The sequence below is a fragment of the Sarcophilus harrisii genome, chromosome 2 (genome assembly GCF_902635505.1).
Source record: "Sarcophilus harrisii chromosome 2, mSarHar1.11, whole genome shotgun sequence".
Classification (NCBI taxonomy): domain Eukaryota; kingdom Metazoa; phylum Chordata; class Mammalia; order Dasyuromorphia; family Dasyuridae; genus Sarcophilus; species Sarcophilus harrisii.
The window spans coordinates 329,096,512-329,113,372 of NC_045427.1; the positions used below are offsets into that span (position 1 = coordinate 329,096,512).

Consider the following 16,861-nt stretch of genomic DNA (forward strand, 5'->3'; position numbering starts at 1 on the left):
GCATAAACAAAACCAATGCAACCAAGATTAGGGGCGAAGCAGAAAGCTGGGAAACGATTTTCACAGCCACTGTTCTAATGAAGGCCTCATTTCTAAACTATATAGAGAAGTAACCCAAATTTATAAGAATACAAATCATTCCCTAATTGATAAATGGTCAGAGGATACGAACAATTTTCAGATAAAAGAAATTAAAGCCATTTGTAGTTATATAAAAAATACTCTAAATCACTATTGATTGGAGAAATGCAAATTAAAACAACTCTGAGGTGCCACTTCACACCTATCAGATTGGCTAAGAAACAGGAAAAGGTAATGATAAATGGCTTTTTTTTCTTTTGCTGAAGCATATACATGAACTGATATTGAGTGAGCAGAACCAGGAAAACATTGTATACAGTTAACAATGTTGTTAACAAGATACTAAGATGATTAATTAAACAATTTCAACAGACTTGGGACGCAAAATGCCATCTACATTCAGAGAAAGAACTGTGGAAACTTCTATAGAGAATTCTGATCTAAGCATACTATTTTCACTTTGTTGTTATTTTTTCTTTCTCATGGTTTTTCCCTTATGTTCTGATTTTTCTTTCACAATATAACTAATATAGAAATATATTGAAAATGATTGCACATGTACAACCTATATCAGATTACTTGCTATCTTGGAGAGCAAGTAATTTTTAATTTATAAAAGAAGCGGGGGATTTGGAACTCAAATTTTTTTAAAAATAAATATTGAAAACTATTGTTATCAAAATATTTTTAAAAGAAGTTCATGGACTACAGGATAAGGACCCTGCCATAGAGGGTCCTGAAGATCTAGCATTCTGAGATTTCAGAGATCCAGGGTAAAACTACCACTTGGAGGTGGAGAACCGACCCAGGTGATCCACATTAAGGCTAAAAAGGTGAACATCCCACCCAAAAAGCTCAGCAGATGATGACAACTTGCAGGGGTCCAGCCTCTGCAGGGAGTCCAGGGAGCTGAACAGGAGGAATAGGGTCAGTGTCAAAGGAAGACAGGAGTCATGGGGTAGTTTGAGTGAGGAACTGATGGAAGTGATGCTCCCACCTCTCTCAGGCTCCTTCAGGCCTTATTTTTATACTGTATCATGATTATAGACTTTTCTTTAGGTCAACATAGTCTTCAGACATGTGTCTGACATTTTGACCTTTATATGTTATTACATTTGACATTTAACATTTGAGTAAGTTTTTCATGGTTAAGTGTTAATTATTGATTACATTATGCGAAGCCAGTAATGAAAGGTAAATGTTATACAAGGTTAAGTGTTAGTGAATTTTGTTAGTTTACTTATGTCTTCTTTGTCAATTCGATGGATTGTTTGATTCCTCTATTTCCCTATTAGAACCGTGTACCATAGGCATTTAGGGCAATTCCTAGTTATACTTTAACCATCTTTTGGTTCCTAGACACACTGATCTGTTCTGAGTCTAAGTTGGTAAACACCATTATTTCCTGGGTCTTTGGATTCTCTTCCATAGTGACAATGCTTTCTATAGTGTTCTCTCCTTTATCATTTGTCTCAGTGAGAGATTGGTTTTATTAGGACAGAATATGCATGTGGAATCATTTCTAGTTAACTTAACCAAATTTCCCTTGTCACCAGATTTTTTTAGATAATGTTTTAGTACTATAACCAAGCCAATTATAAATAATATAGGAAATAGTAGTCCACTAATGAGAATCATAGAAGGAAATGTTGTTCCTGCATAAGTGCTGTGTACATTTGATCTCAGTGCTGGGCTTTGCCAATCAGCTTAGAGATTGCGGCTCCCAGCAACAACTAAACTTGATGCAATGTCCCAATTCAGGAACTAATTCCTGCTGGAGAAATAAGTAAACAAAAATGTGTAGACTAGTATAAGAAATTTATAATAAATTCAGAGATACCCAGCTAGCTAATAAGAGGGAATGCTTACATAATAACTATAGAGACTTAAAAGGGGAAAAGTGGGTTTTCCACAAAAATTACTTGAATGCCTAGAAGAAATGAAGCAACAGATTTTTTAAAAATGAAATAAAAGTTCTTGAGGAGAAAATTGGAAGAAATAAAATAGCTTAGAGAAGCAAGTAATAGACCTACTCGGGTAATAAAAACTGAATGGGCCAAATGGAAATCAATGATAGAGCAGGAAATATTAGAATAAAGTTAAAAGAGTGAAAAATGGAAGAAAAAATAAAAAATCTGTTTCCAAAAATAACTAACATGGAAAGCAAGTCAAGGAGAGAATCCTTGAACTCCCTGAAAATTATTATTTTTTCTAAGCCTGGATACTTTAAGAAATCTTTTTTTTTTTAAAGTGAGCTATTAAAACATTTTTTTTAAATGAACAAAAGGAAGTTCAAAGAGAAACGCACATAAGTAATGAAGGTAGTTTTGAGAATAACATGAATTATTTTCTCTTAAAAGCAACAGTATAAAATGTAAATTCCCTGTTTCATATAATTCTCCTTTTGTGTTTTGCAGTGTACATAGGCTCATTTTTGAAGCATTTAAGTTCAGATTATTATTTTTTGAAGGCAGTATGTAAATGTAGTTTTTTTTGTTTGTTTGTTTTTTTTACCACGATTACCTTAGGCTCATAGATTTAGAACTACAAAGTATCTCAGAAGTCATTTAGTCCAACTTCATTTTATAAATGAGGAATTGAAGGTGGTACAGTAGATAGAGACTGGACATGCAGTCAGGAAGAACTGAGTTCAAATACAGCCTTAAGAGACTTACTATGTGGCCTTAGACAAGTCTCTTACTTGTCTTTCTGCCTCAGTTTCCTTGGCTACAAGATGATGACAATAGTACTTTCCGTCCAGTGTTGTGACAACCAAATGAGATCATGTTTGTAAGGTACAGTGCCTAGCACATCGTAAGACTTTAATAAATGCTTGTTTCCTTCCCTTTCCCTTCAGTTCTTTTCCTTTCCTGAATCCTGGCCCAACCAAGGTTGCTTGGATAGTAAATAACAGAGCTAGCATTCATACCAAAGGCCCTCCAAATCCAGGGCATTATACTTCTCTCTAGTTCTGGAGTCATTGTTGTAAACAACAGTTCTGTTATATCATCCTGTAGATGCAGAAGACTGAGGAGATTTGGCTATCCTGAAATTGTCTCTACTACTAAGTTACACAAAAGCTTGTTTTTGGCTAATGAAGGGCCCCAGTTATTGGGGTTCTATATAAAGAATGGTGTGACCAGATGTAAATATAGGTTTGTGTAAAAGCAGTCCAGAATTTTAGTCTACATTCTGTCATTGAAAAAGCCATGTGAACTCAGGCAAATTATGTGAAATCAAAGATACCTACAGGCCATAGTAACAATGAGAATGGTCATCTGCTTCATTTATTTTATCCCTGCCCCTAAACTAGATGCAAGTAGTTGTGCATGACTGAGGACAAAAATGGAAAATCAGAAAGGAGAGATAAATTCATTTCTCCCAGGCTTTAGGATCTTTTTCCCCTCCCCCACTCCCTTTCACTTACGCAGCATGACAGTCGGACATGTTCATTGTCTTACTCTGTTGACAGACCAGGCATGAAACAACCTCTGTCATCCTGGCATTGTCAGGTACACAATCTGATGGATAGATTAAGTCTGGAAATGGTGACTTCTTATACCTGTTGGGCTGATTCATTACTCTTGGTTTTTGATGTTCCCTTATCCTACCCACTCCAAACAGCCACTTAGAAGATAATAGCTCAGAGTCTCTATCAGAAATGATTGAATTCCACTGGGACTCCAAGGCCTTGACTCAGTATCAGTAGTTAGGAGCAATGATAGATTTTTTATTTTGCCCCTGGTGTGTCCTAAAGTAATATGGCTTTTTAAATTGCCCATATTTCCTGCTTTGGACTGGTGACAGCTTCTGGAATTCCAAGCCTAAGATCGCCTAATTTGTTTTCCTTTTTCTAACCTTGTTAAGCTTGATGTTCTTGTCATGCTGGTTTTGCTTTACTGAATTAAAGAGTGCTCTTTGTCAGGTATTCATATTCTGTGGAATAACTGGAACCTAGATGATAGAACTTCAAAAAAATCAAAGAGTAAATTCAATTGTGACTTATTTCCTTTCAGAATATAACAACAGAAATGACACTATATACTATATATTCTCAATCCTTTCTTCCTAATTCCTACCTATTTTTCAAAAGCTATTTCTTTATTTCCCTGCTTACCCAAGCCCAGAATGACCTCTTCCTTTTCTGAACTATCTGGTGACTTTTAGGATCATGGAATTGAGAGCTAGAAGGTTCTTAGAGATCATCTAGTTTAAACATCCTCCTTGTCCTATTTATATACCTATTATATACCTTGCCACCTTTATATACCTATTATTCATTTGATGTTACCATATGTGCCTTCTTTTTTGTTTTATTTTCTTATGTAATCATGACTATTCCCATCACTAGACCATAAATTCTTTGAAGATAAGGGGACTTTATATCTTCACCTTTCTACATAACAATGATTACATCTGTTATTTAGTCTAAAGAGGTTCAATAACTTGTTTAATAGTAGAGCATACATACACACCAGTCTGTGCTCCAAATGCAACAGCACTCTTCTACTGTATGCTGCCATCTGTGTCTCTGAATGTGTGTGCATATATGTGGTTATGTATACGAGGGAAGCTATCACAGCCACAACAAAGATCGATTACCTAAAGAGAGAATGATAAAACCATGAAGTGACAGATGCCTTTTTTTAGGCAAATGATACCTGTGATATTCAGAAAAACAAGAGCTTGAGGGGGAGAAGCTCAGCTGAACTGGAAATAATTCTCTTGAAAAATACTTGGTCTTGAAGACATTTGTAAGCCTTACAAAATAGGAGTGTATGAATTCCTAGCTGGAACCCTGCCACCTGAGGGAGGGGGGCAGGGAGGATTAGGGGGAATAGGAAACACAGGGGAGGAAGCTTCTTTCTCCTTTCCCTTCTCTGAGAGGACATGCATTAAAGTGCTTGCACCATGAATTGTGCATCTGTTCATCTATTTTAGAAGGTTGCTAGAGTTCTCTCATATCTTCCCTCCCTTTTCAACTGCCAGTTAGTTGTTCAGTATGTCTTGTTGCTTCTTTCATTGGCTCAGGTTCCCACACTCTACTAATAACAGGTCTGTTTTCAGATAAGGAAGCACTAAACAATCTTAAAGGTTAATGCAGCCACTAAGCTATTGGCTCAAAGGTAAAAGAAACCAGAACTTCAAAAATAAAAATAGTTTAAACCCTCTAAAGCACAAATCTAGGTCTGTTTTGACCTTCAAAATTTAGTTCATTTTGATTAGACTATGAAACTCCTTAATAAGTGACAAGGTGATAGGGAAGGTGACAAGGAATAGAATTAATATCTTCCCTCTATATTAACTTATATCTGGCTTTATGTTATGTCCAAATCAAGATAGTAGTGAGATATGTTTTAATAATATGTATTATAGTTGTTCTTTCATTACTTGATTTTATGAACTCAATGCAAGATGGGAGAAAGTAGGGGTAAAAGTACAGGGAACTAAACTTCTCCAGTTATCAGGCTATTTCTCTTTTTAACTTTGGCATCTTTATTCTTACAGCAGTCACCAAAATCTTAGGCCTTAGTTCCTAAGGCGTTCTCTACTTCTTGGAGATCAGGATATTAGTCTTCTTGCTGTATTGTTTAGCTGAAATTTTCCAGGAAAATTCCTTGACTTATATGCTTCTTCTGGATTTTTTTCTTCCTTTTTAGTGTGTCCTCGACCACCAGCACCAGAAAATGGTGGCTTCATCTGCCACCCAACCCCCTGTAAAGATCCCTTGGCAGCAGGCAGTGTCATTGAGTATCTATGTGATGAAGGCTACATGCTGAAAGGAGATTACAAATACTTGACATGTAAAGATGGGGAATGGAACCCAGCTATGGAGATCAGCTGCCATCACAGCCAAGGTCAGCCCAGCCCAGATATGACAGAAAAACTCCAATTCTCTTTTTTGAAGTGGGAAGTCATGTTTAGTTATTCCACTACTCCTCTTGGCATGCTGAGGATTGGCCTAAGTATAATCTATACATAGGCTATCTGTACCTATAGATCTCAGTCCTAGGATACTATTATCCTCCTTCTCCTTGTAAACTCTACCTTTCTGAAAGACATCTGTGACTAGTACACATGCCACTGCATGTAATTGAAGTGTGACCTTCAAGATGCTTGTTGATCATTTGCCAAGATATTTCCGTGATCTAGAGACTCTTGATTCTCAAAGTCTTTTGTTTTCTTAGCCAACTGCTGGTGACCTTTGAGCCTCATCTGCTGGACACAGTGATTATTGTTCTCTACTTCTTTCCCTACCCCATCCTCTCAGTGGAAATTGAGTTTTTTTTTTTTTATGTGAATAACACTTTAACTGGAGAGATCTCTCTCCCCTTGTGTTTCACATAACAGGAAAACACATGAAGCCTGTAAGAAAACATGTATCATACAGCTCTCTTTGTGCTTCATGTATGGATTTCTAATCCCAAACCATGTTTAACCCATGAAACCTTAGGGAAAACTCTGAGGAGTAAAGAAAAGTGAGTGTTTATTACAGAAGCTAGGGAACATTGGGTCATTCCCAATTGGTCACAAGCTGTTGTTACTAAGTAGGAAAAGTTCAAAATTAGTTTTAAAATTTCCTACTGCTATCAAAGAGGGAGGTAATTTAAATAGATCTGCTGACCTAACTGTAGTAGAATAGGGAGTATTTAGGTATATAGGAAGCCAAAAGTGAAGATAATTGGATATTTAGGAATCAAGATGAGGAAAGTTTGCAGTGAATTTTGAGGGGTGGAACTGCACAGCCTGACAATCTCTCTCAGAGCTTGACATATATTATTGGTGACAAATTTTACATTTGGGCTGATAGGCTGGACTTTGTGGGTATGTACTGCTACTGATGTGTACTTGTTTCTGCAGACAAAGACCTTCACACAACGATTGGTGTGCCCACCCTGTCAATAGTGGCCTCCACCGCAAGTTCAGTAGCACTCATTCTTCTTCTAGTTGTGCTCTTTGTTCTGCTGCAGCCAAAATTGAAGTCCTTCCATCATAGCAGGTGAGCTGCATGGCTGGGACAGAAGGTGGGGATGGGGAAATTGGTAGGTGTCTCAGAAAAAATTGACAGTTGGAATTCATAAATGCAACTTTAGAAAAGCCCTAACCTCACACAAGCTTATTTTTCCTTTCCATTTTCAAAAGTTCAAGAGGGCAATATTCATTACTCAAAATGACTGCTCAAGTCCGATTGATTTTGAGGCCCCACTGAGTTAGAGGCATAGGAAGAGAAGCTGTTTTTCCTGTCTGTCCTTGTCACAGTGCCTCTCTCCCGATATGTTTAGGTGCCAGTATTTCAGACTGTCAGGGTTTCCCCTTGAGGGGGCATTGGTCAGCTCTGTCTCAAAATTGCCTTGTAATTCGCCCAGATCAGACTATGCTAGGAGACAGGACCAAGAAGCACAAAATGAAAGTCTCTGCCTTCCAGGAGGATTCTGAAACTCACTCACTTAATGGTGATTTCTCATGGCAGAATCTACCTGTGGCTACAGAGCTTTTTCTGATCTGACAAGATGTTTAAGAAGCTTCTCAGTCTAAAGCAAAGTAAACTAGTCCCTTCACACACTTCTTTCATTACTCAGTTCAACTTCTCTCATTCTTTTCCTCAGTCAGTAATTCACCATCTGGTATGAAATAAGAGAATAACCCAACATTCATTCAGCTTCAAGATAAGAGTAAATTTCACCTTTGTGTATCTAGGTGAGATTGTTTTTGAGATTGAATTTCTGTTGTTTAAAAGAAAAAGTTGATGACCATATCAATAAGTGTAAAACAAGCTTCTAAGGAAGGTTGGGGGTAAGGGGAAGTAGGGAGACATGGCAATTAGGGTTAAGCTATTTTCCAGGGTCACACAGCTAATAAGCATCAAGTGTCTGAGTCTGGATTTGAATTTATATCCCCGATTCCAGGGTCGGTGCACTTTGTCACCTCACTGCCTAGAATTGTGCCATTTTTAAAATACTTTATTATTTTTCCAATTATATGTAAAGATAGATTTCAATATTCATTTTGGTAAGATTTTGAATTCCAATTTTTTTTCCTCTCTTACCTTCCCCCTTCCCAAGACATGAAGTAATCTGATCTAGATTATACATAGACAATCATTTTCAACATATTTCCATGTGAGTCATGTTAGAAAAGAAAAATCAAAGCAAAGGGTAAAAAAACACAAGGGGAAAAAAAGCTGAAAATAGTATATGCTTTGATCCTCATTCAGTTTGCATAGTTCTCTCTCTGGTTATGAATGACTTTTTCTATCCAAAGTCCATTGGAATTGTGTTGGATCACTGCATTGCTAACAAGAGCCAAGTATGTCGTAGTTGATCATCACCGCAGAAACAATTTCCAAATATTTAAATATACATAGGGGCTAGAGACTGGACCTGTAACTTCTTTAGAATAGAAAATTACCTGGAGGGGAACTCCTACCACCAGTATAGGTTGATATCTTCCCCTCAACCCAAAGGGTTGCTTAGAGAAAACACTAAAAAATTGAGTGATTTTCTTTCTTAAGGTCACACAGCCAATATGTCAGAGGGAGCATCTAAACTCAGTACATGCTGGTTTCAAGGTTGGCTCTCTCCAATAAAGTAGATAATCCAAATTATGTTGACTAGCTAGTACTTTGACTAAATGAATAACTATGTACTTGAAAATAAAACCAGTTCTACATTCAAACTTTCTCCCAGTTAATCATAATTAGTGCTTTTGCTTGTAATTAACATAAAATCTAGTGCAAGAAATGAGCCATCTTTTAATGAAAGACATTTCGTGCTTACGTAGATTGTGCTGTGCTTTCTGTGCCCCCTTTTATAACAATTCCCCTTTCTTTCAAAGATTGCTAAATATTTTACAGATGCCATGTCATTAATATTCACAGCTTTCCTTGTGATGAGGGAGGATGGCAGGAAGGATTATATTTACTGATGGGTAAAGTGAGAGAACTGAGAGCTGACACCAAATGTCAGAGGTATAATCATGGGAAGAGCTAAAGTTTCTTGACTCCCAGACCAGCGCACCCAATTTACTAGACTCCGTCCCATCCCTCCCTCTCTTGTCTGGCTTTGGCAAGTAGATGGCACAGTTTTCTTGCAGCTTTTAAATTTATAAATGAATAGATGATAAAGTACTCAAATCTAACTATTGTTGCTTTCCCTCCTCCCTTTTCTATCCTGAATTGCAGGCGTGACCAAGGAGTATCTGGTGACCAGATCTCCATCATGGTGGATGGCGTTCAGGTAGCCTTACCGTCATATGAAGAAGCAGTGTATGGCAGCTCTGGGAATTCTGTGCTGCCTTCTAATTCCCGAATACAAATTGTTCTGTCTGAAGGGGCTGATCCAAGCAGTGCAAGGGAGGTGCAGCAGCAAGACCAAGGAGGCCACATCTGCTCTTCCTCAGGGGCAGAGGATGATTCCCCGGGACACTCTGGCCTGGGTGATGTCCTAAGTGCTCAGCGCTCAGAGACTGTAATGGTGCACCAGGCTACCACTTCTTCCTGGGTGGCCGGCACAGGAAACGGCCATCCTGCACACAAAGATGCCCCAGACTCAGAAAACAGTGATATACAAAGCCTTTTATCTCTCACTTCTGAGGAATATACAGATGGTAGGTGGTCTAACTGATCAGGACTTTCACTGTAGAATCAACAAAAAAATTCTTGTTTTCCTTCAGTTTCTCCAGTGCCATAATAGATTCAACTTATTTTTATTTTGTACTTTGACATAAAGAAAAAAAGATAGCTGGGAAGAGAGAGATTCTCAGCTCTAAACTTAAAAATGCTAGGAGTCAAGAATTGTGAAGTTATTTGTGAAATATTCCAAAGGTACAGCTCAGTTCTAGCCAGTCCCTACTAATTGGATAGAAAGGTAGTAAAAGCCGTTAAAAAAAAATTGCCCTGTATTTTAAACATGAATTTCCAAGCTCTCTTTATAAATAGAACAGCTTCCATATGTGGAAAGAGGCAGGTAGCAGTGGCTTAAGTTATTTTTGTTACAGCTACTATTTGGAGTTTTTTTGGTTGCTGTTTTTTAAGACATGGATTGCTTTTCCCAGAAAGTGAAATCAGATTCTCACACCTACTCTCTGAAACCAAATTGCATAAATTACAAATTACATCTTGAGAGTTGTCTGGTTATGAAATATGGCATGTGTCTTCAACTTCTATAGTCTTATTATCACTCTACTGCATGGAGCACTGAAGTAGTTCTGGTTGACCCTTTTTTCATCTCCCCTCGTGTCTGTGTCCAAGTCATTCAGGAATTTAATTCAACAAATTTTTTATGTGCCACATAAAACTAAAAGAAATATAAAATATGGCCTCTGTCCCTGAGCTCACAGTAGTTGTGAAAACAGAGGAAACAGTTATTATAAGGTGGGATATGAATAAGTGCCCCAAGTGCTGAGTCCTAAGAAAGAAGCAGCTCAGTGGTCTACATGGACTGTGAAAGTACAGCCTTGGAAGCTGAATGTTGGGAAATAGTCTGGCTTTTTGATGAGGGAAACTGCAGGAACGAAATTCTAGACTTAGGAAGGAGATTGGCATGTTCCCAGAGCAGTAAGGAGAGATGAAGGGCAATATCAAGAGAATATGAGAGATTAGGGAAGAGGGTGGCAGACTACATTCTACATTCTGTAGAATGTTGGACATTGGACTTTGTCTTGTGGACAATGGGGAAAATGTGAGATTATCCTCAGCTGTACCTTTCCATACCTTCTCTGGTTCCCTAGAAGTATAAGTAAGAGGATTGCTTGGGTATTTTATTTTTGTGACTTAATTAAGCTTTTAGACAGAAGACTATATATGGAGAGCTCTGTAATCTTGACAGTGGATTGAAGCAAAGAGTGTTAACCATTTTTTTCTTGCATCTCTTTTAGATATTCCATTGTTGAAAGAAGCATGAAGTTTGCTGCTGCTGTCTTCATGTGGCCTCCTTCCCTCTTATATTGTTCCTGTCTGCTCCCTCTTCATTTCCCCTTGGGTTCTGAGCACTCTGTGCAGCCTCCATCCTTCATTTTACACCCGTCTGCCCTGGTGATTAGAGCAGCTCCCCAAGGTCTCTCCTGGCCAAACATCCAAAGGAAACCTTGTTGGGCAGCCAACAGGGCTGGTCCCATACTTGGCCTCTCCTGCCTCTCTTTGTCTGAAACTTATTTGAGTGAGCTGAGATTGGGCCCTTCCTTTCTCCCCCACAACCTCCATGGGCCTCTTCAGCCCTCCCCTCAGCCAGCTGTTTAGCATCGGCCCCCACAGGCCATAGCGCGGCTGTCTTTACTTGTGCCTTCCCCCAGCCCCCCAGGCCGTTGGCTCAACACTGGCCTGAGTGGTTGCGCTGTTGCTGCTGCTATTGCTGCACAGGATGCAAAAGGTCTTTGGGGTCAGTGCCCCCCTCCATTACTGTTGGCAGCAGTAAGCCCAAGGTTGAGAGTATGCTGGTGAGGAAAGGCTTCAGGGTAGAGGCAGCTATTATGGGGGGATTGGAGATGAAGAAGAGGTGTATTAACCCCCCCAGTGGCTGCCTTATGAAGAGTAGCTGTATACTTGGATAACATATTTGTGACTTCTTTAACTATTTAATAGAGGGATTATTGAGAATCATGCCAGTTTTCAGCAATTCTGTGTTGATCAGTCCAGGGGCCAGGAATATTGACCCCTCTTTAATTGACATTTTTAGGGGCATACATGGGAAAGAGCTAAAAGGGGAGGACATGGACACAGCAACTCTTATCTTTCTAATATGCAAGACCCCACTTACTGGTCCTGGCTTTCTCAGCCATGACTTTTATCTCTCCCCCATTCCCTAGAGTCTAAAGGAAAGCAACATGTGGCCTCCTGGGTTCATTTTCCTTTTCCCAGGCCCCTGTGGCAGAGTTCCATCATCTATAGAAAGGAAGAGAAGTCAGAAACCATCTAGTATCCATCATCATTCCCTCCCCTGCACATGCTGTTTTCCCAGGCTTGCAACTAGCATTTTGGGCAAGTTGCATCTTTCTGGGTATGTGGTGATATTATGGAGCTGGAGGAACTCGTGTGCCCTCCCCTCTCCCAGACACAGTGCCTTGGGTGTGGCTGTAGGCAGCCTGAACCCTGGGTCCTGAGCATTCCTGTCAACACAGTCACGTGCCTTAGTAACTGTCCCCAAGAAGCACCCTGCTACTTAGTGCTGCTGCTTTTCCCACTTGACCCTTTCCTCTCCTTCCCCCACCCTCCTCTCTTTCCCCTTTGTCACAGCGGACAAATGACTTTCTTGTCTTCCTTGGAGCTCAGGAAGAAGGGCTAAGAAAGAGCCTGAGCTACCACCCTCACTCCAGTAGCCAGACTGCCTTGTTGTGGGTGAATACTCTGCTACTGAGGCAATTAGGTTGAGGGAGAGGGTGAGAAGGGTACTCTAGAAAAGCCATGTGTGTTTGGGGTGCAGATACCATTCTCCAGAGCCATTGGTTTCCTAGAGGAAAGACCAGAGTCCAGGCATTTAGACTGTTTATAGCTTGCATGACCTCCCATAGACAGCTTCCATGATGCTGTGCTTCCAAGCAATTTAATGACACACTTCATTTGATCATTGTGAGACCTCAGAAAGACATTGGATAAAAGGTTGATACCTTGGGAATAATCTAGAAGCGCTGGGCAAAAGACTTGGAAGATAACCATCTTTTATTATTCTCCCCTAGATTACTTGTCAAGATGATAGTAATAACTTCCAACTATTATGTAACCTGCTCAGCAAAGCCTTTGGGGACTACCTCTAGCTGTCTTAGACAATGGGAATAACCACAAAGAACAACTAGAAAGAGAAGCTTCTATCAACCATCAGTATGGCTGCCTCTCCCCTTAAACAACCTTACACATGCTTATATGCTGCACTTTATTGCATTGTCATCCCCTTGTTTAAGCAACAAGAAGCAGTTTTGTTTCCTCATAGAGTTAATAGTAGCTGACATTTATATGACGCTTTAAGGTTTGCAAAGCGCTTTGTAAGTGAAGTGCCTGTATTGCCCCATTTACTTTCTTCTCCTTTGTCCCCCACCACCATACCCACGTAACTTTTACCCAAAGCCATGTGAGTTGCTGGAAAATTGGGGAGAGGCCCTGTAAGGAGAGTCCCATACCAGGCACTGCTGCTTCAAAGATGAAATTAAAGCCAGGAGAAGGCTTCCTGCCATGAAGTAGAATGGATATCAAGTGAACCCCTGTCTCCACAGTCACTTTTATTATCTAGAATTGCAGACAGCTTCTGGTTCCCGGGAAGAAGGGAAGGAGAGTCCTTCATGATCACTGCTGAGTGGTCACAAGTAGAGTGAGCCCAAATCCTTCCTTTCAGTCTTCCTAAAATGATGAAAAATAAAAACAGTTGAGGGAGAAATAATCCTGCCTTCCTGCCAAGCCTTCAGCTTGTTTGAATATCTGCATGTACCTCTGGCTCAGGATGCCAGAAATAAAGAAAAGTTTTTGTCTTGTTTTTTCGTTAGAGTGATCTTCTCAGAGAACACAATCCAGGACCCTGTCTTACCACAGATCATTTGGACTTTTTGCTGGCCCTTTAAAAAAGGAAAAGAGAAGCTTCCCCATTTCTGGATCTTCTTTCCACTGGTCTTGCTTAGACACACTAGCCTACCCAGGCATTTGACTGCCTGCCCAGACATGTTGCCACGTTAGGAGGAAAAAGGAAAAAATGATGAGGAAAATAAATGCAGGAGTCCTTTCCCCCCATCTGCTTTGGATACCAGAATATAAAATAACGGCAGGGTTGTTGAGAACTCTGTATTGGATTAAATTAGATGACTTTTGTTAAACAGCCCATTTTGTACTGCTGGAGTTGGGGTTACATGTTAGCTGCTAATAACCAGAACAACTTCAAATAGAGTAATTCCCTCCCTCCCCCAAAACAATTTTTTAATGAATCCTTAGGAAAACACCCTGCATTTACCTCCTCAGTACTGTTTCTAGGGCTCAGAGGCTTTACTTTGACAACTGCAAAGGGATTCAGGGAGTTTCACAGCTGCTTTGAGGTGGGTCCTGGCTCAGAGACAAAGACATGCTTTATTGGATAGAGCAACTAGGCTGATTGTTGGTGGTCCCTAGGAAAAAAGTGTACCTAAGGGAGCTTCTTTGGATGGGAATGAGACAAACTACGTGGCAAAACACAAACCACCGTAGGTGAACTAAGCAAAAAGCATTTGTCAGCTTTTTAGGTTTTAGGAAGATAATGAACAGCGCCAAAGGACTAAGTTTTTGAATTTTCCTTTTTTTTTTTTTTTTTTGCACAGAAATATTCTGTCTGCCTCAGTGCAAGTTTATATCCTGTTGACTTGCACCATCATAATTACTTCAAAGAGAACCAGTGTACAGTGAAAACTTTTAAAGTAATACCTGTTCTTTGCAATGCCTTAGTTTAATATTTTGCCATCTCTGCAGTTTGTTTACTTTTCCACCTTCCATTGCACCTGGTGTAAACTTGACCACTTTGGTTCTGTGCTGTCCATTCTCCTTAGTTCTGAATTGAGATTCCAGCATTGCCCAGGAAAACTTCTAATTGTACTGCCTACTAAGTAGATTTTATTAGATATAGCATCTCACTGTACATTCTATAAATCTAATGTTTAAAAACAAAATCTAAATATCCTTTCCTGCTTTCATACTTTCAATTTACCTGTCTCCTTCCTACTAATGAGAAGCTACCTAGCAAGACAAAGGTATAGTTTTCCTGCTTTCATTCCCAGAAACATGAGAGTAGTGATGCAGTCATCCTTTTCCTGTATCCTAGCTTAATTTTCAAGTTCTTTGCTTGCATACCTCTGCTTCCTCCATTTTTACGGGAGCATGTGAGCACAGAGAATGGAATTTGCCATAAATATGGCTTGGCTTGGCTTGGCTTGGCTTAAAAAAAGAAAAATACAGGCTCTATAGTTAGGTTCCGACCCCGATGTGGGTCGGAGATGGCAAAACTGCCTTTCCCACAGGGACCATTTGGCTTCTTTTCATTGCCTATTGGCTGGAAAGGAATCAAATCACTTTTTTGGGGGGGTGGGAAGAGCTTTAGACAAGAGTTTTGGTTGAGCACTGTATCTGATAGTTTCCATGAAAAGAAGGAAAGAATAGATTGGACTTCACTGGGGGAACAATATGTGTTTTATTTTCAGCTTAAACTTGAAGTTTTCAAATGAAAGGCCCAAAGCCTCACTGAGTCCTCTGCCAAACAGAGGAAGGGAATCAAGGAGGGACAGTGTGGGAGCTAAGTTGTCAGACTACCACTGAGAGAAAAAATTGGTAGGCAAGCCAGGAAGAGTTTGGTGGCCTTCCATGAATTTCTTCAGTTCTTATCCAAATTGCACCACTATGGAATCCTTTGCAGAATGGTACTCATTTATAATATGGGACTTTTAAGACAATAGATATATAATTGATGTGCAGGATATCAATCTTTTTTTTGCTTTATTTTATAAACACATGTATCCTGTACATTGCAGTGGGTGTGAAGATAGTATTTTAATATTTGTACAAAGTTTAATTTAATTTTAATTGTTCTATGTATATAACTGCATTTCTAAATAATAATAATAAAAGCAAGTTATTTTAAAATGAACAAGCAGCATGTATGGTCTTTCCAGAAATTTTTTGCTAAGTTTGATATGCAATTCATGGATAATAAGCTAGAGTAAAGATGATTTTAGCTAAGTATTTACAGGATTGTCAGAGCTATCCATCCAATTTACTTTATACTACCTATACAGAGCACTACTGAGTGCTGGAAGATCAAACACAATCCCTGTGATCACAGAGCTTATATTTTGTCAGGAGAATAGACAGAATTGACACTATACATGGGAAGCAAAAGGTAAACCCTGAGCTACTTGTGGTGCTACAGTGGTAAGATTGGGGAATTAGGGCAAGCTTCCTGAAAGAGGGGTTACTTGAGTTTTGTAATGCTTTGAAATTCAACAGACCAAGGAAGTGGACAGGCAAGGCATTTCTAGCAAAGATTGTAAAGGAGCCACAAATGTGTGAGGCAGGATGGACAGACAGTGGACACTATCATGCATTGTGGGATAATCAGACTGAGGAGTACAGTGTAGGGCCTTGAAATAATTAAACTGAATGGCTTACCGAGGTCATAAATTTGATCTTGACTTTATTGGCCTCTTGGTAAACAAACAGCTGAAGGAATCAGCCACAGGTTACAATCAGAAGGTAATGTGAAGGAGAACTTAGAGATGCTTAATAAGGGGACCATGGTGGAAATGCAGATTTCCCCCCACCTTTTTAACTGAAATTCAGCATTTCTTTCCATTATGAATATGGGCATATGACATTCTTGGAATGGAGTTCCTCACACAAAAACATTGGACTCCTGCATTAATTCATTGTTGAGGTTTTTTCTAGTTGCTCTGATGTTCCAGCATTTATAACAGAAGTTGCACAGGTGTCACTGGGAAAATTCACATACACCCCTGCCTAACCAGCTCTACATTTCTCCACCCCCATCATCTTGAGGGCTATGGTAGGTGGCCCTCAGAGACAAGGTGACTAGGAGCCCCATCTCCCCCCTTATTCATTTTAGTATGGACACAAATGACAGAGGATTAGTAGGTCTGGATGAGTTTTGATCTACACTGAAACTATCATTACATGATAATTCCACTAAAACTCACTCTTGGATTTCCCTATTATTGTTCAAGGGCATCATTTTTCTCTCACCCAAGTTCACAGCCTTGGTATTCAACTGATCACTCTCCTGTATATCTAGTTTGTCAATGAAACTTGTCTTTAAATCCCCAAAAGTTC

At 39.5% G+C, this 16,861-nt stretch overlaps 1 protein-coding gene across 3 annotated transcripts in view; it reads left to right on the plus strand.

The window, feature by feature from the left end:
* Positions 1 to 15,080, plus strand: part of SUSD6 (sushi domain containing 6) — a 107,095-nt gene extending 92,015 nt beyond the window's left edge. For all 3 annotated transcript variants that reach the window (XM_031952811.1, XM_031952810.1, XM_031952812.1), the window contains 4 exons: positions 5,742 to 5,939; positions 6,943 to 7,081; positions 9,263 to 9,687; positions 10,957 to 15,080. In XM_031952811.1, the coding sequence (XP_031808671.1) occupies positions 5,742 to 5,939; positions 6,943 to 7,081; positions 9,263 to 9,687; positions 10,957 to 10,982 (788 nt within the window). In that variant the 3' untranslated portion in view covers positions 10,983 to 15,080. The remainder of the gene's footprint in view (positions 1 to 5,741; positions 5,940 to 6,942; positions 7,082 to 9,262; positions 9,688 to 10,956) is intronic.
* The last annotated feature ends 1,781 nt before the right edge of the window (positions 15,081 to 16,861 follow it).